We start from the raw sequence: 24,444 nt of genomic DNA, 5'->3' as shown, positions 1-24,444 counted from the left end.
CTTGCACCCTCATACACAATCAACATCATCACTGACACACACTGTTTAATAACATGCTTTGTTGTGTGCCTATAATGCTTACAGTGTACTGAGAATTCATGTAATGTATGGCTATACTTAGGTTACTGCTCAGCTTTGATTGTGGTAATAATCAAAGCATCAAGAACAAACATTGCTGCTAATGTAGTCTGCCATGGATCTACAAAAAGAGATCAGTTTTCAGTCCTGCACAACTCACATTTAATGAGGCTGTTGTGGTCATCTCCAGGAGTCCAGGTGAGCTGAACACTGCGCTCTCGTTGGTCCGTCAGCTCCAGGTCTGTAGGCGGGTCTGGTTGCTCTGGGAGACCAAACCACCAAAATTATCAGACACAAAACAATTAGACCAAGCCAACTTAAATGCACCACAAATAAAAACATGCAACACAAGTCAAAATAAAAACGTCATGACCAAATGACCCACATTTAGAATAACAACTAAAAAACACAAAAGCACATAAAATCAATAGTCACAAAATGAAATGTGACATTCTATTTAAGACGTGACTTTGGGAGAACAACAGGTACAAATGCATTCAAATAACAGGTCCTCACAGGTCCTTATTTCCAAAAAAGGCAAGTACAAAAAAAGCTGCACTCAAGTCCAAGTTTATTGAGCTGCTTAATCTGAGAATAAGAACCTAATAAAAGGTTAAAAAAAAAACAAAAAAAACAATAGCCTTTAAAGCGACAGTTCACCCAATTGAATTTGAATTAGTTATTCTTATGTCTTCCCAAACCTGTATGACTTTCTTTCTTCTGTGAAAAACAAACAGAGAAGTTAGACAGAATGTATTAGACAGCCTCAGTCACCATTCACATTTATTGTATGAGAAAAGATGCAATAAAATGAATGGTTACATTCTGCATAACATCTCCATTTGTGTTCCACAGAAGAAAGTCATAAGGGTTTCAAACAACATGGGAATGCCTGCTTAATGACATTATTTCATTTTTGGGTGAACTCTTTAACTAGATGTAGACTGATATATCGGTTTTACAGATTAATCAGTGCCGATAGTCACCATTACACTGTAGAATATTGCTGTTATAATGGTAGAATCCTCAACTGTTGGTCATAGTGGCACACTACCAACAATAATCAGCACAGAGTTTTTGTTTACAGAATTGTTTATAGTTAAAAGTTTCACATTATGCACCAAATCTGGGGATTTTATTCATTTTAGACTATCTTAGTCTCTGTCTGTGCCCATAATAGTGAGGATTATTTTTTTTTACATTCAATAAAACTCTCAGCCGATGAATCAGTTTTTCCACCACATTAGGTATCGCCAAAATCCTCTTTCATTAACAGTTTATACATTGATGAGAAACATTTTCAGAAAACATAACCACATAGCCATAACCACATCAGTGAGGTGATGAGGGGTAAACAAAAAAAGCAAAAATGCATGTGGATCAAATGGGTCTGGGACCTGTTTGGGAACTGAAAGGAAGTGAGCTTTACCCAGTCCTATAGGTGGTGTTGGTGTTGCCTCTGATAAGGAAAGCAGTTTTGGGTGAAAGTCCAAAGTTAGTCACACAAAACAGCATACTTTCAACTCTACACTAGTACCAATTTTATATAGCTCATTAATCCTGTTTTGTGTGTTGCCAGCTATATTGTACAATGTACAGTTACAACAACATACAAGTTCGGAAAAAGAATATACTGTATACCTTCAGAAAGTCAGAGATGTTAGATTTTGTTTGATCTGAGGTGAGGAAGTATATATCTGAACTTACCGACTACTGTAAGTGTGGCACTGGCTGAATCGTGGTCCAGCGTTGTGTTCCTTATGCAGGTGTAGGTACCCTTGTCATCTTCTCTCACGTCATGTATTGTCAAACTATCAGAGTCCACCTCAAATCTATAGAACACACACAAAGTGCAGACATTTTTTTAAATCAAGGAGCAGCAAACTGCCATTTAATGTTTACACATTCTTCAGAAATTAAGAAATATACTCAGCATACCGAACATCATCAGGAAGTTCTCCGTTGTCTTTAAGCCATATCATAGTGGGTAAAAGAGTGGGGTCATGTTTGACCTTACAATCAAACACAGCCACCCCGTTTCTCTGGACCACTTTATACTCTGGCTGTTTTAGAATCCGTGTAGGCTCTGAGAAAAGACACAAAAAGATATGGTATAATCCTTTGCCCACTTCCCACATTATTTCTTTAGTATATTATTCCTTTATCATTTTAAAACATAAATTAACTCTAGTAGGATTTCACAGCTTTTCCTCACCTTTCACTTCCAGGTATACATGATTTTCTTTGTTGCCGAGATTGTTTGAGGCCATGCAGGTATATTTACCACTGTTTAGTGGCTGAGCCACAATGATCTCTAAAGTACCGTTCTGATGAATGATGTACGAGTCACCATTCAGTATGCTTTGACTGCCCTTAAACCTTTGGAGAATGGAAAAAGCAAACAAAATCATTCTACAAAGACATGCGTAGCCGCTAATGAGGCCTTTTACAAATGCTGTTAGAGACATATTTCAAAAATGTAATTAAATATAAAAAAAATAAGAAAATGTATTGAATATGTGGCAGGACTGGTTATCACCCCTCCCACTTGTCTGAGGTTTGTCCAATGGCCTGGCATCTGTTGCGTATAAGCGCACGGGCTACCAGTTCATTGATGTGCGTCATTTTCCGGGGCCGTGATGTCATCCGTGCGCCCTGCTGCTTTCTTTGCTGGAGTGCAGTGTTGAATGTGTTGCTCGTAAAGACCGCTAAAGCTGCTTATCCGCTGAATGTGCAGTCTACTGAGTGTGTACTTCCTGGGAAGTTGAATGTGGACAATCGAGACAGGTAAGGGAAGGGTTGTGTGCGACGGTGCTTTTGGGGTGCTTTGAGTTGGTATCTGACTAATCTGTATGCTTCATGTAGCGTAAGATCTATCTGCGTTTCCTGCCAATGAGCTTTGTCGGAGACATTTGGCTCCATCCACCGCATATTTTTGGATAGTGATCCTGGGACAGCATGCTTTGCTGCACGCGCTAAGGGCAATAGTGGCGTTCCGAATGAGTATGTGCTCTGTGCCTCATCATAATGTGCTGATTGCTCCAACGCCCTGCGCTTCAGCATATAGTGCTGTTTGCTTTGTGCTTCATCATAGACTGCTGTTCTGTTTCCACTGGTTATCCCGCGTCTAGCACGGGACTGATACGCTGCCCATGAGCTCTCATGTTGTTTTAAAGTCAATGTTCTGTGCTGGGCTAAGTGATTTAGTACTGGGGTTTCTTTTGTGCCTTTCTTGTTTATTTCTTTAATTGTTTTCAATGGTCAAGCAAGTTTTGAATTTGTATCTTTGTTTTTAATTTAATTGTGATTAGAGAATTCATGTATTGCTTTCATCAAAACAGTATAAATTTGTAACTCAAATTTGGTTGAGTTACACTTTTAGTGACTCTTTATTTAATTTGAGTTTATACAGTGTCTTTTGCTATTTTTTAGGGTTTTGATTTGTGACGACTGAGTTGGGACCAAATGGTTGGTTCCTTCTTGGGACTGTATTAATTAATTCATTATATAGTTGTATTTTGTTTTCTTTGCATATCCATGCTCTTTCTTAATGTCTTTTTCTTTCGTTTGTTGGCAGGACCTGGGCACCCGGGGAGCAGACGAGTGACCTTTTGGTGGTGGTGTCCTCACTGTGTGTCGTGGTCTTCTCTGACATGAGTTGCTGAGTGTGTGCTAGTGTGTGTGCACTGTGAATAGAGTGATTTTCATAAGGGTGATATCTTGAGACTGCCCCTGTTGGTAAGCCCAGGTTCCTCTGTTGCCAACGATAGAATTTAACAAATAGATGAGAGTGATTGTTGGTCAATGCCTTTTATAACTATTGTGTCTTTTAACAATTAATAAACTTTTTGTACGATTACCATTGTCTCTGATTCCGTCTATGATTAGGATCTGCGTGTGCCTTTCAGTTAGAGGTTGTTAAATTCTTGGGGTGAAATTCCTCAGGTGGCGTAGTCGAAAATAATATCAACCGGAGTTTTGAGCGTGGGTATAATTTTTGCTCCGCCCGACTCCATATATAATAGAGCTGCCCTCACACGCTTTGCCACAAATATATACAAAAAAATCTCACCAAGTGATCTTTGGAAGAGGCGAGCCAAATGAAGCGCAGTCCAGCAACGCCCGACTGTTGGTGATGACTGAGTACACATGGTTTGGAGGGGTCAGCACCCTTGGAGGTTCAGCTAAAAAACAATATAATATATTTATCATATGATTGATTAAATAACAATCTGAAACAATATGAACAGAATATAATAGAGTCTAATTTAATTTAGAGAGAATACACATGCATCACTAACCCAGGACACTGACAAAGGCATTGGCTAGCAGGTAACCATATTCATTGGAGGCATTGCACTGGTAAACTGCACTGGACCCAGTCTGGACATCACTGAGGATGATGACATCATCTTCAATATTCCGACTGGGATCCTTGGGTGAGTCTATCAAGGAAGCCAATGATACATTAATATATTTTCAATTCCTTATTATTTCAGTCATGTAGGATATTCCTTTTATGCCACACTGAATTTCAAGCTTAAGATAAATGTGTTTGGCTGAGGCATACTCTCGATTGCCACTCCATTGACAGACCAGGTGACCTTGGGTCTAGGCTTGCCATCTGCCCGGCAGGTGAGCATTCCATTTTCTTTAGGGGCCAAGATGAGGTTCTGAGGGGCACTTATCCAAAAAGGAGCCGCTGTGGAGGTGAGAAGGCAAGGCCTCAATTCAAACAGTGTTCATTTGAATTTAAAGTGTTCTTCTACTCCTTTTACTGTGGTATTGATTAGAAGTATTCCAAAATGTATTGTATGAACTGTCTCATGACGTTTGGCAAACCAGAGGCTGTTTAAGAGCAATAGAAAACATAAAGGGTCTTTCAGATCTGATTGATGCAAGTTAAGGATGGTGTCCCATGGGGCAATGAATGATTTGACTAAACAGTATTTTTGAGATGTGACAGATGAAACAAAGTCATGTGACAGACCTTTGACAACAACTGTGATGATGTGATGGTTGCTCCCCAGGCGGTTGTTAGCTAAACAGCGGTAATCTCCTCCATCCTTGTCTGTCACCTCTGTTATCTTCAAAGTTTTCTGGAAACTGTGAAATACAAAACGGCCGCTTGGCAGCTCCCCATTCACCTTACTCCAGGAGATAACTGGTGTTGGACTAAAACACAAAAAGAAGACAAACACTTAAAGACTACATGAAATGAACAGACTTTTGTGACATAACACATGCCTATTACAGTTACATTTAACAGTTGTAAATCAAATTTTTGCAAATACTTTAAACTGATCGGACTCGAATCAGAAGAAGAGATGGATTTGGAAAATTAGATAACACAGGTCAAATTAATCTTTGCTGCTCTCAGACCTTCCTGCTACTTACAGGCCATCAGCAATGCAATCCAGCTCCAGCGTGTCTCCTTTCAGGACTGTGGCTGTACTGTGTGTCCCTGGTGGGTGCATGAAAGTGGGTGCTCTCTCACCAGATGGGCTGTCTACAACAGGGATTGGCCACAATCAGACAGACAGCTATTGTGACTGGCCAGCAATCGGCCAGGACTACATTGGTTAATATGTATGAGAGGAGGAAAGATTCTGAACTGGTGTGAAAAACCACACATAAATAAGGCAAATAAATCTAGAGGTGTGCGAATATGATATTGCTGATCAAATTTGACTCTATAAAAGCATTTTGTTGGCTTCTCTTTTAACCCGCTGAACGTTAAATGTTTTTATTTGTAACCTGACCTAAAATTGCCCTGGTGCCTGTGGTCAAGTGAACCTGATATTGAATGACAAGAATTGTATCCTTCCATTGCTACTTTTTTGATGGACAGGCCCCTTTAAAAAGAGAATGGAAGGATTTGAGGGAGAAATATACATGAATGAAAGAGCTACTTTTTGTATCTCTCAAAATGGATCCAAAGGATGATCAATACAATAGATTTGTTTAGTTTGACATGCAAAGAATGTTTAGAGGACATCAGACCAGTAGATGACATATAGAGAGGTCTAATACATCATCTACATACTAGTGAAAAAGGACTGATTACCATCGCACCTTAGATATGCATGTTGTCATACAAATTGCAAAATTAAAAGTTTAAAATAAAAATTTCCAGTCATCCACATGACAGACAGATTGACTTCAGTCCTTTTGTCAGTTATATCTGAGTTTTCATGAGGAGGATGCAATGAAATGAATATTAATATAGAGTCAAAGTGTTATTTCTTCATAAATATGAGTTGTTTGAGGTCAGGGTTGGGTTTCTATAGAGGCGGGTTATATTTCTGGTTAAGTAGGTGATATGTTAGGAGAATTCCTGATTAGGAAAAGTGATGGTAGGGATGAAGGCTGGGTTCACTTGGAAAGGTTCTGCTAGAACTCACCACCCCAAAAATCAGAGCCATTCAAAAAAGCTGCCAACACAGTATCATTCATAGCTTCAACTGGAATACAACAAAAAATAATGAGCATGCAATACTGGAAAAGTTCTGTGTCTGGAAACTGGAAAGAGGAGGAAACACTAAAAAGGCATTTCAAAATAAAAGGGACAAAGTGACACTGTCACATGGACAATAACCAATGCTCCCTCTAAGCACATTGTTTTATTTTGCTTTATTTTATTTTTTTTATTATGCAGACTGTGCAAATTCTGTGCAAATATTTGGGATAAGTTTGGAATAAGTTTGGAGTCCATAAAAGTCCCACACAGATGCTCACAGAGGCAATGCATTATTTTTCTGTCTTGTTTTTGTGACTTTGACAAAAGATATATTGCTTTTTTTTTTCAGAAAGAAAAGACAGAAAAATGACAATAATGTGTGACCTAAATATCCCACTATTATATGAATATTAATGTAATAATATACAGCACCTATATACATATATAATACAATTTTAATCATTAACTTATATAAATTTAAAGTAAATGTATACCTTTATTTTCATTTATAATGATTACATTTACGGTGTGTATATATATATATATATATATATATATATATATATATATATATATCAAAATATCAATAATAAATATTTAAATGTAATATATAATGGATATACTGTGCATTCTGCTTAGATGTAGGTATATACTGTATAAAGTATGTACAGTATACACATTAGAAATAGGTTTTGCTCAGCAAGAACAAAAATCCAGAGTTTCTTCAACAAATTAAATCAGAGAGCCAACTGATTTCAAGAGTGTTCTAGGGCAGCAGGGTGATTTTGTTTCTAGCAGCAGGCAGAAAATACTTACTGTCCAGCACGTTGAGAGTGATGGGCTGTTTCTGTTGGATTGTTTGAGTGTGTGGGAACCGGGCGTAGCAGATGTAGTCATTTCTGGTATCATCCATGAGCACGTTGGAGAAATACAGGTCTCCGTTTAAAGCCTGGGACACACGACTGTTTTGGGGAAGCCTATGGAAATCTGACAAAAACGGATACAAAAACATGCTATATTTGGTTTTAGCATATTTAGATTTTTTTGACATGTTACCATGGTAATACCATGTTTTTGGACATATACCATACCACATCATGGTTCGCTTTGAAGGAACATGGAGAACCATGTAAATATGGTACATGTACCATGAACATGATTACCAAACTGCTTACCATAACTAGTATATTTAATTGCTGTGGACTGATGTATCACTCGCTTGAAATACATCATTTTGAAAACATAAAGAGTAGGAATGATTATCTATTGTTTAGAAGAAAATAGAAACATGCATCAGAGAAATAATAGAGCATTAGAAATATTTACAAATAGTTAATCAATAAAATAAATCCCCAAACAGGAAAAGCTTTATAAGTGTAATAGATTGTGCTCTCCACCAATAAGGAAACTTGAAACATGCACGTTATTTTTGTCCTGTTGCCTTTTGCGAACATAGCAATACTGGATCTTTGTCCATATACAATACAAAGGCCCATCAAATAACAATGTGCTAAACCTATAAAAAAAAAGAGAGCAACTTGGTTTAAGTTGAGAATCCAAGTGATTTACATTCATGGGTTGCCATGGAAAGTATATGTAAACGTAACCAAATGAGATGTCACATTTGCTATTCATGCTAGCAGCATGTGCAAGAGAGCCATATGTAATCTTTTTAAAGTGTAGAGCATGAGTATACGTGATGTACTCTGTGTTCTCTGCTCTTACTGTTATCCATCCAGAAGATGATTGGTGGAGGCAGGCCAGCCGGGGGTCTGCACTGCAGTACTAGAGACATGCCTCTCTGCACTGTAATTGGTTCATTTTTCTCCTTCGACCACAAGGGGGACCCTATGAAACAGAATTGAACTGAAAATACAAACTTGGATGCTAAAAATGAAGTGACAACTTATTTGTGATAAGAAATATTGCGAGCAGACTGCAATAATAATAAGACCAAAAAACTGTGTGAAGTAGTGTTGATGTATTTCCTATTGAAACATGAACATGCTTGTTCGGGACACATCAAAGGACTTGACCTTTTATTTAAATAGAGGTTTTAGTTGTGACACAGCCATGATCTATCATTTGCTACTTGCAAGTCATTTACAGGTGATACTAGGGGAAGTTAAATGCATATATCTACTAAAAGGTAACTTTGTCCACTTTTAGGAGTACTGTAGAATTTAGGTAGATTCAAAGCTAATAAATATATACTGAAAGCCTTGGAACTACAATTTTAATTTCATTAGGTCTTTAACAAAGCATCCCTGTGCCAATTTATTTAGCTGTTAGCTGCATCTGCAAAATATCTTACTTGACTGACGGATGACGATGTTATTGGACACGGCAGAGCCATGCTCGTTGCGGGCGATGCACTGGTAAACACCCTCATATGCCTCCGCTTTCTCATCACTGATGTCAATGACCAGAGTGCCTGAATTGGGTTTCATGATGACTTTTGAATCCTTCTCCACATCGAAGTGAGTGCTGTTACGTGTCCATGAAAAGCTATAGGGTGAGGAATAAAAATAGAACATCAATTACAAAACATGCACACAGAGTTATGTTATAATCAATGTTGTTATTTATATCTACATCAATCTATGCTAAATTTACAACCAACCTGATTCATTAAAGGGGCTATATCATAAGACCTGGAATTTTCCTTAAATGTTTTTTTTATTAAACACTTCAGTGTACTATGAAAACATTTAATTTGAAGAAAAAATCATATCTGTTCAACATTAGTATAATTTGGTAAGTGGACTTTGCATCAGTCCACAGCAGTGGAATCTGCAGCGATGGTAACCATGGGGATTCAAAGTGACACCCACCTGGGATGAGGCTTTCCTTTAGCCTCACAGTGGATTATGATGTTCTCCCGAGGGTCAATGATGTAATCCTTGGGGGACTGATGAGTTATTGTGGGTGGCTGTGGCACTAAAGCACAGATACAAGCTTGAATACAAACCCCTCAATTCCCACACACAACTTGGCACAAACTGACACACTCCACACAGCTGTACCACCTTTGCAGAAACCAATTCCGCAAGAAAATATCTAAAAATACAATCTACCCAGTTTTACCTTATTTTATTATGTATATGTACAACAAAACTCAGAGTGTCAAACAACCAAAGAGCATGCAACATGCAACACAAACTTGTTGGCATGGCAGATAGCTGTACATAGCATTTCGTTTTACTTTTGACTTAGGGCTGGGAAATATTTAGAATATTCACAATATATGTGCAATATTTTTGCTGTTGATATAAAATTTTGCAACAGTGTGAATATTGCAGTGACTTTAATATGCTTTTTATTTGGCCATTCATTTTCAAAAAGGCTAGTTTTGTGATTCCTTCTAGTCTTGCAACTTGAGAGAGCTTTAAGATATTTAATAGCCTCTCTAATTTCTAACTTCAGTGGCAAAAACAGCATTAGAGTTGTTAAGTTTGGTTAATTTCTGTGAATCAGTTCAAACTTTCTGTGAATTGATTCAAAGAATTTTTCATGTATTAAAATGTGTACAAATATATATACATAATTATTGTAGCTAAATAAAGTTTATTGATTAAATATAATTCTTTGCTGTGTTCATTTAGAGAAAAACCTTGTGGAAAATATAAATATTGAGATATATATATTGAATATTGTCAACTGAACAATATTGATATAGTTTTTTAGCTATATTTCCCAGCTCTAGTTGGACTGTAAGTTCATGTAATGTTTAATTTGAATACAATTTTTTTTTTAATATGCGTACCAAAAACAGAAACACTTCAAACAAAAGAAAAAGACAGGGGGCCATTTTTTAAAAGAGCTCATTCACAACAGATTTCACAGCAAAGTGCCCAAACTTACATCCCTCCAGAACTTGAAGAACCAAATGAATCAGGAAACACATAAGCAGAGAGTAAAACAGTTTAAATTAGTGTAAGAGAAGAAGAGAAGAGTAGATCAAGCATAATCATGTTCCCTCAGAGAAACCTCTGGAGGTGTGTTGGGTGCTCATTATCCATCATGCATTTCTCATGCTATTTCATTTTCCTAATGCATATTTGATGATGTTGATTGTTTGTTAATAATTGATTGGCTTACCGGCCTTCAAAAGGGTGGTGCATGCATTGTAGACTTAAAAAATTGACAACATACTGGACTGAATTTGTGTTGATGGATGTTTAAAAGGATAGTTCACCCAAAAATGAAAATTCTCTCATAATTTGCTCGTGTATGATTTTCTTTCTTATGCAGAACAGAAGTTAAGATTTTTAAAAGAATATTTCAACTCTGTAGGTCCTCACAATGCAAGTGAATGTGTGCCAAAACTTTGAAGCTCTGAAATTCGAAATAAAGAGAGCATAAAAGTAATCCATTTCACTCCAGTGGTTAAATCCATATCTTCAGACACAATATTATAGGTGTGGGTGAGAAACTGATACATTTTAAGTCATTTTTTTTTATCATAAATTCTCCTCCCTGCCCAGTAGGGGGCGATATGCATCAAGAATATGAATCACCAAAAACAGAAGAAGAAGAATGGGAAAGTGAAAGTGAAAGTAAAGTGGAGATTGACTGAGCATGGAGGAGAATTTATAGTAAAAAAAGACTTAAATATTTATTTGTTTCTCACCCACACCTAACATATAGCTTCTGAAGACATGGATTTAATCACCAGAGTCGTCTGGAGTACTTTTATGTTGCCCTTATGTGGATTTTGGAGCTTCAAAGTTTTGGTCACCATTCACTTACATTCTAAAAACCTTTGTTTGTGTTCAGCAGATGAAAGAAAGTCATACACATCTGGGGTGGCATGCGGGTGAGTAAATGATGAGAGAATTTACATTTTTGGGTGAACTAACCCTTTTAATACTAAAGTTTTAAAGGAATATTTCACCCAAAAATAAAAATAATGTCAGCATTTACTCACCCTCATGCCATCCCAGATGTGTATGACTTTCTTTCATCTGCTGAACACAAACAAAGGTTTTTAGAAGAATATTTCAGCTCTGTAGCTCCATACAACGAAAGCATACAGCATCCAGTGGCTATCAAGCACCAAAAAGGGGGGGAGTACCATAAAAGAAGTCAATATGACTTGAGTGCAATATGTCTAGTCTATTGAAGACAGCCAGAAATGTAAGCTGTTACTCAATGAAATCCATTCCCTACTTTGAGGTCAAGAAAGTCATGCATGGGGCCTGGGTAGCTCAGCGAGTAAAGACGCTGACTACCACCCCTGGTGTCGCAAGTTCGAATCAAGGGTGTGCTGAATGACTTCTGCCAGGTCTCCTAAGTAACCAAATTGGCCCGGTTGCTAGGGAGGGTGGAGTCACATGGGATAACCTCCTCGTGGTCACTATAATGTGGTTCTTGCTCTCGGTGGGGCATATGGTGAGTTGAGCGTGAAGCCACCACACGCGCTATGTCTCAACAACGTGCTCAACAAGCCATGTGATAAGATGCGTGGATTGACGGTCTCAGATGCAGAGGCAACTGAGATTCGTCCTCCACCACCTGGATTGAGGCGAGTAATTATGCCACCACGAGGACTTAGAGCACATTGGGAATTGGGCATTCCAAATTGGGGAGAAAATGGAAGAAAAAAAAATAAGAAAGTCATGCATGAGGCATTATTAAGGCATGAAGCTAAGTACAAAATGACAGATTTTTGGGTGTACTATTTCTTTAAGTAGAGTTAAAAGTGTGTTTATGCATCATTAATTCTGCTTTCTGAAGGTTTTTCAAGAAGGTTTTAGGCAAATGGTTTTCTTAATAAGACTAGATTATCAAAGCCAGAGAGAGAGAGAGAGTGAGAGAGACAGAGAGAGAGAGGGAGAGAGAGAGAGACAGTAGAATGACAGAAAGAGAGACAAAGAAAGAAGCAGGAATATGGAGTGACTTATGCTTTCTAAAAGACCTTGTATATATTTTGCTTATACAGTGGTGATGCTGACTTAACACATTGGCAGTATGTAAATGTGAGACGCTCCTCAAGAGAGCAGTAGCTCAGTAAAGAGAAACGCACAGAAAGTCTTGTATGAGGACAATTTTACTTTACTTAATCTTGTACTGCATACTGCATTTTCATACTAATGAGATTACTTTTTGGTTGTTTTTATTTTTGGAGGACAGATTTCTTGAATAAATCAGGACTGAGAATCTTCAAACTTATGTCCAACTCTAAAAATATAACAAGAACTTAATTTTAAGTCAATATGATCTCAAAGTAGACCCTATAATAACTTGAGCATGATTCACCAGTAGTAAGTCTCTCCTTTTTTCTACAATTCAACTTAATTCCAAAGGATAAAATCGAGGCCCATCCTAAAGATTTTTCTCATTGAATATCCTGTTTTACTCAGAAATTTTCACATCATTGAAATTAAATGGAACATGAAGGCTTCTTCATGTTTACTTAAAAGACATTTGTAATGCTCATCTTAAAAGGCTAAGTAGTAAACTGTAGTTTTGGTGGTTGCTGTACAACTGGAAATCTGCAATTATGGAAATTATTAAAGGAATATTCTGGGTGCAATACAAAAGCTCAATCGACAGCATTTGTGGCATAATGTTGATTACCGCAAAAAAAAAAAAAGTTGTTATTTGTTTTTCATTAAAAAAAAGCAGAAATCAAGGTTACAGTGAGGCAATTACAATGGATGTTAATGGAGCCAATTTTTGAAGGGTTTAAATGCAGAAATGTTAAGCATTTAATTTTTTAAAGAGCACTTACAATAATTATTCTGGTTACACCCATGTATTTTTTGAGCTGTAGAGTTGTTTAAATGGTAATTTTTACAGTCATTTTAAGGTTATAGGGTTTTTTGACATTAAATTGTCATGGAAACGAAGTTGTACAATTTGGCTATAACTTTACACATAAAAGGTTAGCTAAACTTTTTAAACGGTGAGTATTTTAATGTTCATGGATTGGCCCACATTCACTTCCATTGTGAGTGCCTCACTGTAACCAAGATTTTGGCTTTTTTTAAAGAAAAGGTGGGGCAAGTCAAATTGAATTTTGTGGTAATCAATATTATGCCACAAATTATGTCGATTGACCTTAACCTGTATTTAACCCAGAATATTCCTTTAATGTTTATTACCACACATCAAATTTCATTTGAAGAGTTTGAAATCATTGCCACTGTGCAATACTCACGGTCTAGAGGCACCTCTAATGCAGTGGTCATGTGACCAAACAGCAGCAGCATCATCATCACAGCCCCTCCACAGAGCGTACGATTCCTCTTCCTGTCCATAGCAGGGTGTTACACAGAAATCCTTCCCCTCCACGTCAAAGCAACTGGGCCTTGTGAACACTCAGTGTGACCATTCAAACATGCAGGGGCATCCACAACTAGCCAGCGAGACTGAAAGTGAGATAACAAGAATTCATTTTTTTTTTTTGCCATTATACTGCTTACTGGCAAAAATGATTTTCTTCATCAGTATTGTTGTCATGTTTTCCAGATAAAAATATAAATATTAATATTTTTGATATTTTACTAAATACCGATTACAAATTGTATTTAAATTTTTGCAGTGTTATGCCTCTATAAGCACTAACAATCGACAAGAACCTCAAAGGGGAATGCAAGCCTATAGCTAATATGGGCTTTGATAGTCTCGATGTACTTGGAAACACGTGAGGGCACTCAGATGGAAGAGACAGGGATGCTGTGATGGCAACACGCTCAGCACTGGCAAATGGATCTCAACACACATGGATGAAGCACAAAATGAAACAGTCTGCTGTCTGGTTTCTCAGAGGTTAATTAATAGAGACAAAGAAACACCTTACACACTGCGATCCCTGCCCCAAAAAAGCCCTTTGTTTTATTGTTTGGCTTCCTGCATGCATTGAATGAAAATTTCTGAAGCAGATCATCATTTCGTCTCATGCACTGAAGTGGGAGTCAATTCAGTGTATTGTGGCACTGGTACATTTCTTATCAGTGACCTCATACCTGATAAAAGAGTGGATGGGAGATTGTAATGTTTTAAAAGGATTCTGTCAATTTCTTCACCCACATGTTGTTCCAAACCTGTATGACTTTCTTTCATCCATGGAACATGAGAAAGAATATGTGGACAATCCTGCTTATGCTAAGCTCTTCTAATGAGAAGACAGGTGCAGGCGGTCGGGTTAACGATTTCTGAGGCCCCAAGCAACCAACCGACATAAATATTTTTGCTTAAAAAATAGCTAAATGTATTTTAAATCATCATTGTAAATTCATGCTATCAGCCGTTGTAGCCAAGTACATTCAAAATGTTTACTGAAACATAAAATTCTAGTTCAAGATAATGAATGCATGTTTTCACAATACAGTGATAAAAAAAAATAATATAATATTTACCTACATATATTTTTACAAAACACTCTTTTTTAAAAAAAATTTATGAAAAGGATGTGCAAAACACTCGCTACTACACTCGCTAACATTTTGGAATTCAGTTTTTATTTATTATTATTATAACCCAACAATTATTTATCGTTGTCCAGTTTGTCATTTTAATTTGATGCAGTATTATTATTACTATTACTTTGAGGATTTGTTGCATACAATAGTTATATATTTCTGTCATATTTATTTTACTTTCACCAGGAGCTTATATTCTGACACTGCAGTGTATTTATTGTTCACTATGTTGCAAAAGGCTGTATTTTATGTAAGCATTGTAGGCAACATTCGTTACAGTATTGTAACAGTAAACATACAAGGCACAGCGGTCCCTCAGCACACTAGAACAGAAGGAGAAAATAAAAAACATTGCCATTTATCAAATGCTGAAACTTTGCTTGGTGGAGAACAATCTGGAATAATGTTAATCATTGTAGCAGTCACCTCTTTGCAACCAGAAATTGTTCAAAACGTTAAATCTTTGTGACACATGCGCTTAAAACAATCTAGACAGTGCAACGACTGAAACAGAATGCAGGTGTCTCGACAGGCATTTTTGAGACCTGAAGTTCTTTTTAACTTGACGCAGTGTCTAAAAATGCGCCGGTCCTGAGTGAGACACTGAAGAAACAGCGAGACACGGTGCAGCAGGTATGGACATTCATCCAACGCATGTTTACATAGAAAAACAATGGAAAGACAGAGCAGACACGCTCAAAATACACATTCAGTATGAACGGCCCCTAATGTTCGCGCATATCTGTGAGTGAGAGCGCGTGGGCGAAACAAGTTTGGAAAGCCTGTATCATTTTTTTAACCCGAACTAAAAGTCCTACTTGAAAAACTGACCCAACACGGTGGACCTCTAATGTGAACTGGCGATGACAACACATGTGATATGTCACCGCTCATGTGGTTTTTGCAGAGCTTTCCTACCGGGGCGGGGGCCCCCCTCGATGTCCGGGGCCCCACACAATTGCGTGGTGGTTGAAACTACTACTGGACAGGTGTATAATGTGTCAAAGAAGTGAGCTAGATTGCACTGTTCCTACTGGTAGGTAGAGACAGTACTTTCTGGGTGATTCGGATGTGTAGCAGGCTGTGTCAGGAAATGGGCTCTGCTTTGCATAATTCAAGAGCTCAGAAACCTTGACATACAGCAAGTGAGAGAGAGAGAGAGAGAGAGAGAGAGAGAGAGAATGCACGAGTCTGTAGATTCAAAGACTCATCTCAAGGTGAATTTGTCAGACATTCAGAGTCAGACTAAAACTCTATCCAGATGGTTTCTTCTAAATATCTCCTGCAAAAGGTTTTATTCAAACAGTCAAGTTTCCAAGCCACATTCTGGAATCTACATCATGCTAGTTTGTGGCACAAAGGGCTGGTTTCTTATATACACTTTAGCCAGTGAGAAATCTAAGGCCAGTTGCTTAGACCCGGGTTAAAATCAGAATGTGGTTTAAAAATGCAATTTTGAATGCTCTCTGTTCTGGTGAACAAATGCAGCAGGATCATTTATTCACACCAGACTTAATGTGTTAATATGTGGGTGGGTGGTTGCCAGGACAATGATTGGTTTGCATTCTGGTGTTGCTAGGGTGCTCTGGTGGTTGCTAAGTGGTTGCTTACTGGCCAAGTCAAAAGAGCCACCACATCGTTTCCATGATATTCTTGTCCCTAGATAAGGCTTGGGTCACGCCTTCAATTAATTGTGTGCTTTGTTTTATTTTGTTTTGTTTTTTGCCTCCAGAAAAAAGTAAAGAAAAATAATAAGAAATATCCATAGTAAGTGTGCGGGATGAGTTAAACACCACAGTTTAACACTTATGGTTAAAGGTTTGTTCAACAATCTACACACAATGAAACAAGTTTCCCCTGACTACAGTACACAGATGTCCAACTCAAGGGTCTTTTTAACAAACTTTCTGGCTGAAGAAAAAGGCAAGACTCTCTCAGTACCAAAGTCAAGCAGATTTAAAACATTTTCAGTGTTTCAGACAATGTGGAAAGCGTGTCTGATGGCTGCTATGGTGACAGTATGTGTTCAAGCGCCTTTTGGAAAAACCTCAACCAGTCAATTGCAGTAGAGTGACAGTGACATTGTAATAAATGGAAACTGCCAATCACGTTTCTTGTTGCCATGCCATCAGTGCCAAAGATTGACCTTTAGCTTTCTGTTAAAACAATCTGTGAAAAAAGTAGCAGACATTTCCATTTGTGTATTTTAAAATGACAGTGTGATCAGTCTGATCTCACAGTGAAACTGGAAATAGTAGGTTGAATTTTCTTAAGCTAAACTTGGTCTGTGCTTAACAAAATTCAAAACGCTGCCCCCAGTGGCCAAAGAGGTAAGTGTGGTTTGGAATATGTGCACGTGTGAGCTCCATTTTCCAGGTGTAATCTCCACGGATGGGTGCCAAAAGCAATTTTGGAAGAGAGTTGTTTATAGCTGTACATGCAGTGAAAAGGAATGCTTGTTTTATAAACTATCCTCCAATCCAAATCCCAAATGTATATCTAACCAGTGAAGTAAAACCTTTATGAAAAATGCAACCTCTGAAATGCGCCCTTCACTGATTATGTGAACAAAATTACTTCCTGGTTTCAACACATTATCCGACCTCAGGTCTCCCATACTGCTGACATGACATGCATCCGATCATGCCACAGAGGAAGGTAAACATGCTGGATCTGATGCTAACATGTCTGATAAGAGATACCACTTGTCAGTGAGTTGGCATGATATGGCCAATCCTAGTGTACGTAAAAAACATGCCGACCTCCCGTGTGTTCATGTTGGTGTGAAAGCCAAATAAAACACAAGGTTCATGCAAGCAGGACTCACATCACAAGCACATGCACCACAGCCTAATGTGTCAGAATTTGTGTTCTAACTGCTAGACCGTGGCTTAGAATTTAAAGTTAAAATACAAAGTACATTCTGCATTTTCAAACCACTGAATTGCAACACTTTGAACCACCCAATGTGCTAAGTTCCTATAAGAACATTTGCTTTATAACTAAGCACACTGTAGATGTGCTGAAATCTGTGCACAGTGGGATATGGCAATCAGTTTCCTCAGTCCCATATGGATGTTTAAAATACTGTCTATTTGTCCTATAGCTTGAAGGAAACCCCTAAGTATACTCTTAAAAAGTAATGAGTTTGCATGCATTAGATGTTGGCTAGTAGCCCTGTGGCGCACATAATTAATTTAAATAGCTCAAAAGGAAGCTATGGGTAACAGTCTGATGTCATAGAACAGCAAACATTGAATTAAATTCATATCATGAAAGTTTCAAGGGAAATGGTGAAAGATGCATGTCAACATAGGTAATCAGACACGTTCATCTATTCTCTTTCTGACTGGGTGAATGGTGGGCTGTCCTAAATGAGGGCACTCCATCCAGAGCAGCTGGGCTTTTAAGGCACCCTCTTGGTTAATAGCCTCTTTACTGCATAAAATAGAAACACAGTACAGGGAATATTCTGTACAGTATGCCTGAGATATATGTGACTAGAATTACTATCCATAACTCCCCCACATTATGCTGTTTCGTGCTCAAGAGAAAATTTGCCACTGGCTTTTCCGCAGACAGACTATTTTGGTATTCATCTCAGCATAATCTCTGCATAAATTGAGGGAGGTGTATGCAAATGAATGGTATAATTTACACATGAATGGTCTTTAACTGTAAAAGTTAACAGAGACTAAACAGTACAGTCAGCAGGGCTAAACTTTATTCATATGTGTTTATTTTAATCACATCGCTCTGTTGTCTTTCGTGGTTTTGGCTTACTTGTTGTTTGTGTTGACAAGTTTTTGCTTGTTCTTGAATACTTCAGCAGCTTTTTCTACAAAAAAGTATTAAACTCAGAATGATAGTACGGAATAGTATAATTAAATAGTATAGTATAATTAAATAGATTTCTTTAATTAACTTTCCTTTTTCATGTTTGTAAAAGGGCAGAGAGGTGTGAGAACCATCAACAGACTGTCCTTCGAAGGTTGGGAAGGGTCTGTCTAAGTGTGTGTTTTGAGCTGGGCTGGATATTCCCATGAGAATGACACAAAATAAACTCAGACCAATAAGAAAATATAATAAGAGACATTATATGGTAAGGCACACACACACACACACACACACACACACACACACACACACACACACACACAGAATAAGGTTCCATTTGTTAACATTAACTAAGATTAATAAATGCTTGATAAGTATTGTTCATTGTTAGTTAATGTTAACTAATGTAGTTAACAAATGGAACCTTATTGTAAATTGTTACTGAATTTTCTGTCTTGTAGAATTTATTAAACATCATAAACAAATCTGAGCCTGGTCCCATAGACCAATCCACAGAATACAGCAATATTTTTTTAATTATAGTTCATATTAAATTAATATCCCCCAAAAGGAACCCTGTTTGTTCCTCCATTCCCTTGTCGGTTGTTGTTTGTGAATATCGTTGCATGTTATGTTTCTTGCTCATGCCTTTGTTCTCTCGCTGTTCCCCTGGTTCGTTCGAGGTTTACTCTGCTCTTCGTTTATGTTCACTGTCTGTTCTACCCGCTGTGTGTTCTTTTGTGTTTGAGTTAACTTTTTCCCATCGTGGACTTTTCCTTTGTTCCCGTGTTTGTATTATTATTATTTGTTTGTTAATAAAACCGCGTTTGGATCCGCACCCCCCGTCTGCCTTCTCCTGCTTCCCACACACATCGTAACAGAACAACCGACTGACCACAATGGATCCAGCGGTTCTTCAGGCAAGCTGCCACCTCCTGAACCTGAGGCAAGGAAGCCGCCAGGTGGAGGACCACATTAGAGACTTCCTGGACCTAGCGTGGGCTACCGACTTCCCAGACTCCTCCCTGGTGGTGTTCTTCCGGGCTAATCTGACCGATTCGCTCAAGGAGCTGTTGCCACCGGCGACACGCGGCTGGAAGCTCCGCGATTTTGTGGAAGAGACTTTGCTGGTCAGCGGTTCGCCACTCACTGTGGGCGTGGCAGAGGAGGACCCAACCTCACCTCCCGCAGTGGTGACCTTCCACTCGCCCATGGCTCTTCCCATCACGCCTGCCCCACCTGTCAGCGAGCCAACCCCCATGCCTGTCGCCGCCAATGAGCCTGCATGGTCCACTTCGTCTGCCCGGAGGAGGAAGAGAAGACGGGCTTCCGTCTCCCGGCCCACGCCTGCCTCGGTCTGCGAGCCAGAGCCCACGCCTGTCACGGTGAGTGAGCCTGTGCCCACGCCTGTCACTGTGTGCGAGCCTGCGCCCACGTCAGCCACGGACAACGAGCCTGAGCCCTCGTCAGCCCCGGTCAGCGAGCCAGCGCCTGTAGCCTCGACCGTCCCTGAGCCAGCGCCAGTAGCCTCGGCCGTCCAAGAGCCAGCGCCTGTAGCCTCGGCCGTCCAAGGGCCAGCGCCAGTAGCCATGACCGTCCAAGGGCCAGCGCCAGTAGCCATGACCGTCCAAGAGCCAGCGCCAGTAGCCATGACCGTCCCAGCGCCCCTCGAGCCTTCTAGGGCTTCGCCTCCCAAGCCTCCCAGGGCTCCTCCTCTCAAGTCCCTCGAGTCTTCCAGGGCTCCTCCTCTCGAGCCTCCCAGGGCTCCACCTCTCAAGTCTCTCAAGCCTCCCAGGGCACCGCCTCTCGAGCCTTCCAGGGCTCCGCCTCTCGAGCCTCCCAGGACTCCGCCTCTCAAGTCTTCCGAGCCTCCCAGGGCTCCTCTCGAGCCTCCCAGGGCTCCGCCTCTCAAGTCTCTCGAGCCTCCCAGGGCTCCGCCTCTCAAGTCTTCCAGGGCTCCTCCTCTCGAGCCTCCCAGGACTCCGCCTCTCAAGTCTCTCGAGCCTTCCAGGGCTCCTCCTCTCGAGCCTCCCAGGGCTCTGCCTCTCAAGTCTCTCGAGCCTCCCAGGGCTCCGCCACTCGAGTCTTCCAGGGATCCTCCTCTCGAGCCTTCCAGGGCTCCGCCCCTCAAGTCACTCGAGCCTCCCAGGGCTCCGCCTCTCAAGCCTCTCGAGCCTCCCAGGGCTCCGCCTCTCGAGCCTCCCAGGACTCCACCTCTCGAGCCTCCTAGGGCTCCGCCTCTCAAGTCACTCGAGCCTTCCAGGGCTCCGCCTCTCGAGCCTTCCAGGGCTCCGCCACTCAAGTCACTCGAGCCTTCCAGGGCTCCGCCTCTCGAGCCTCCCAGGGCTCTGCCTCTCAAGCCTCTCGAGCCTTCCAGGGCTCCGCCTCTCGAGCCTCTTGAGCCTTCCAGGGCTCCACCTCTCAAGTCTCTCGAGCCTCCCAGGGCTCCGCCCCTCAAGTCACTCGAGTCTTCTAGGGCTCCGCCTCTCAAGCCTCTCGAGCCTTCCAGGGCTCCACCTCTCAAGCCTCCCAAGCCTTCCAGGGCTCCACCTCCCGAGCCTCCTACGGCTTCACCTCCTGAAATTAAAATATGCTTAAAAAAATATTTGAGCCTATTTTTTAAGATTAACGAATTTCAATTTGATGGAAAAAATGCCATAAAAATAAATTGTGTAATTTAAAAAGAACAAATTCTAAAACTTAAAATATTTAGGCCTTTTTATTATTATTTATTTATTACAGTTGTTTAAAGGTTACTCAGTTCAATTTGATGGAATTCTGTATATATATATATATAATACTAAACACATTCATGTTTCAGAACTCAAAACAGAAACCTTGCCTAACATACTGTAAGTGGTACCATAATAAGTTTAAAAATAATAAAATGATTTAACAAAAATATTAAATGGACCCTTTAAAAACAGTGTACTGTAGCTGGAAAGATTGAGAAGCATATTCAAGTGTTTTTACTGATCACAGAGATTTGGAGAAAGTACTTTCAGAAAGAGCACAAGACAACCATTTTGTCCAACTAAAAAAACCTGAGTCAAGAGACTGAACTGGCCAGCCACTTTACTGATCACTCTGTGTCCATGACAACACACTTATTACATAGAAACATGCCTATAAAAAGACACACAAAAAACACCCAAGCCCATCCATCTTTTTAATGTAAATCTAAGGAAAGGACACTACTGAGAGAAGCCATCTCAACAGCGCTCAGCTGGCATTGAACACTGAAAAGAAAGAACAATTCTTTAATTTAGCACAAGATGACTTCAGGCCAAATGAGAGGCACAATTAAATGTCTTTTCACACCAAAGTCTGAAGCCCTTGAGCAGTGTGTTAGACAAACAACAACAGATGAGATAGTAATTAATCCTAAAAATCTTTTCACTATTTTTTAAAGGGTTAAAGTTTGTTTGACAACTCCTAGAACTTATCTGTTCTCTAGATCAGTGGTTCCCAAACTTTAACAGTGACGTACCCCTCCAAATATTCCACATCCTTTCACATACCCCCTCTTTATCTATGTATATTTATGGTACTATGAAAATGTATATGTTTCTATACATATTATCTATGAAAATATGTACAGTATATTTAACACAATTACTCCCTGTGCAACACCTTAAACACAAATTATGTTTTAAACTGCAAAAAAACAAACAGACAAACTAAAATCGTGGACGACTGACATGTGCGAGTTTGGTAAAACAGTGAAGTATCAATTTTACTTGCTATCATTAAGCTACGTCACCTAGCAGTGTGATGGGCTGGCGAAATAAGATACTTGTGTGATGCGTGATGCATGAGTAGATACATTTTTCTTAACCACAAAAGATAAGGTTATTTTATTGTATATTTATCTGACCTTTATGACTTGTTTGGGAGAGTACAAATGAAATTGAACATCTACAAATGTGTCAAGGTAATTCATTTCAATTTTCTGTATGAGTAAATTCACAGTGTGCATTTTAGCCATGAGACTTTATACGAAAGAGTAAAAAAAAAAGTCTGTTATTGCACGGAGAAATACTAAGAAATACAGAATGCTTTTAAGGGTTAGTTTAAGTCTAACTATCTGTATGTGAAAGAGATTTGAGAGCTCCAGCAGATGGGAAGATTTTCTGAGAATAAAGACCAATTTTTCGGTCTGTTCCTCACATAAAGCTGTTGTTTGCCTTCAGAAAGACAGGATATAGCACAAAAGTCGAATGGACTACTTTTAAGATACCTTTTTTTGTAGCTTGATAGCCCCTGGTCCCTATCACTTTTCTATAAATTGGACAGAGCTGTAACGATTTGTGTGAAGTCAGGAGAAGGCAGACAGATGATGCGGATCCAAATGCGGTCTTTTATTGAAAAAACATCAACTAATAAACAAAACACAGGAACAAATGAAAAGTCCACGATGGGAATAAACTCAAACACAAAATAACACACAGTAGGTGGGACAAACAGCGAACAGCGAACATCCACGAAGGGCTGGGGAATCCTTGAATGAACTAGGGGAACAGAGAGAACAGCAAGAGGTCATAGGAATAAACGTGAACCGTGAAGACGGACAAGAAACGTCAACGATCGACAGGGGAAGGAGAAAACAGCGGGGTTTAAATGGACAGACACGGTGATAACAAAATGACGAACAGGTGCGGACAATAAAGCTGTGACAGCGCCGGGAAAGACGGGAAGTGAAGTTTACACACGGACAGTGAGACTCAGGGCGGACAACAGGGAAAACGTGACATGGAACGGGATCAGTGCTGGGTGAAACAGAAAACACGGTACGGTCGACACGAAACACGGTGCGGACGACACGAGACCGTGACATAATCGTGATTAGTGAAACAGAGAACACAGGGCAGACAACACGAGAACGTAACAGGAGCAGTGTGAATATTCTTTAAAATTTCTGATAAACTCTAGCTCTGTAAACTTGAACTATCTGTTGAACTGCTCTGTTGGCAGCTGTCTGCCTTTATGCAGGAGTTATATCCAAAAATCAACAACTGAACATTTTCGAAAGCAAGACAAAGCTAAACCTCAGCAGTGAATACTTTCAGAGGGTCACTGCCAGAACTTAACTAAATAAATGAGCTAACATCATTTAACACAGCACTGGTAGGTTATCCACGGCTTAAGGGCCACTCACTCTTGCAGTTTCAGCAGAATAGGAGACCGTTCTTTCTCTTGTGAGCTTTGGGAAGTTGCTGAACGTCAGCATGCTCCTGTCTGGCTACTCACAAGCTGCATTGTTGCTTTATGCTGTTTATAGTTCAGTTAAGCTGAAACTTTGCACTGAAATTATAATACTGTGTAATTTAATCTACTCTTGAGATGAACGATTCACTTTAAATAGCAGAAAATTAAACACTGGAAACTATAATGTAAAAAAGTTAAGCTCATTCTTACTAAGCAACACCAAAGCCCTTTTAATCCATCATTTCATTCAGCAACTGGTAATGTGTTTTGGCAGCTATTTTCAATCATGCAAGTACAGCTTATATCTACTTGAATGGTGGAAAGAATGAAATATCCAAAAAAATCAATATTTTGCTTCAATGCACTTTCTTTTTTTATTCCCTTTTCTCCCAATATGGAATGTCCAATTCCCACTATTCAATGTGGAGGCAA

General features: G+C 39.5%; 1 protein-coding gene across 2 annotated transcripts in view; it reads right to left on the bottom strand.

Moving 5' to 3' along the window:
* LOC127638911 (neuronal cell adhesion molecule-like) overlaps window positions 1-24,444 on the bottom strand; it is an 81,273-nt gene that overhangs the window by 17,325 nt on the left and 39,504 nt on the right. The window contains exons 4-19 of one of the 2 annotated variants that reach the window (XM_052120664.1): window positions 13,704-13,914; window positions 9,373-9,478; window positions 8,853-9,046; window positions 8,264-8,386; window positions 7,355-7,525; window positions 6,483-6,542; window positions 5,476-5,587; window positions 5,069-5,253; window positions 4,649-4,780; window positions 4,380-4,523; window positions 4,151-4,262; window positions 2,294-2,457; window positions 2,017-2,164; window positions 1,786-1,910; window positions 1,508-1,537; window positions 239-340 (exon numbers count right to left, since the gene is read on the bottom strand). In XM_052120664.1, the coding sequence (XP_051976624.1) occupies window positions 239-340; window positions 1,508-1,537; window positions 1,786-1,910; window positions 2,017-2,164; window positions 2,294-2,457; window positions 4,151-4,262; window positions 4,380-4,523; window positions 4,649-4,780; window positions 5,069-5,253; window positions 5,476-5,587; window positions 6,483-6,542; window positions 7,355-7,525; window positions 8,264-8,386; window positions 8,853-9,046; window positions 9,373-9,478; window positions 13,704-13,803 (2,008 nt within the window). In that variant the 5' untranslated portion in view covers window positions 13,804-13,914. The remainder of the gene's footprint in view (window positions 1-238; window positions 341-1,507; window positions 1,538-1,785; window positions 1,911-2,016; window positions 2,165-2,293; window positions 2,458-4,150; window positions 4,263-4,379; window positions 4,524-4,648; window positions 4,781-5,068; window positions 5,254-5,475; window positions 5,588-6,482; window positions 6,543-7,354; window positions 7,526-8,263; window positions 8,387-8,852; window positions 9,047-9,372; window positions 9,479-13,703; window positions 13,915-24,444) is intronic. The other variant, XM_052120665.1, reaches the window with a different exon arrangement.

Source organism: Xyrauchen texanus, chromosome 47 (genome assembly GCF_025860055.1).
Source record: "Xyrauchen texanus isolate HMW12.3.18 chromosome 47, RBS_HiC_50CHRs, whole genome shotgun sequence".
Classification (NCBI taxonomy): Eukaryota; Metazoa; Chordata; class Actinopteri; order Cypriniformes; family Catostomidae; genus Xyrauchen; species Xyrauchen texanus.
This window is presented reverse-complemented; position numbering and strand designations above follow the sequence as displayed.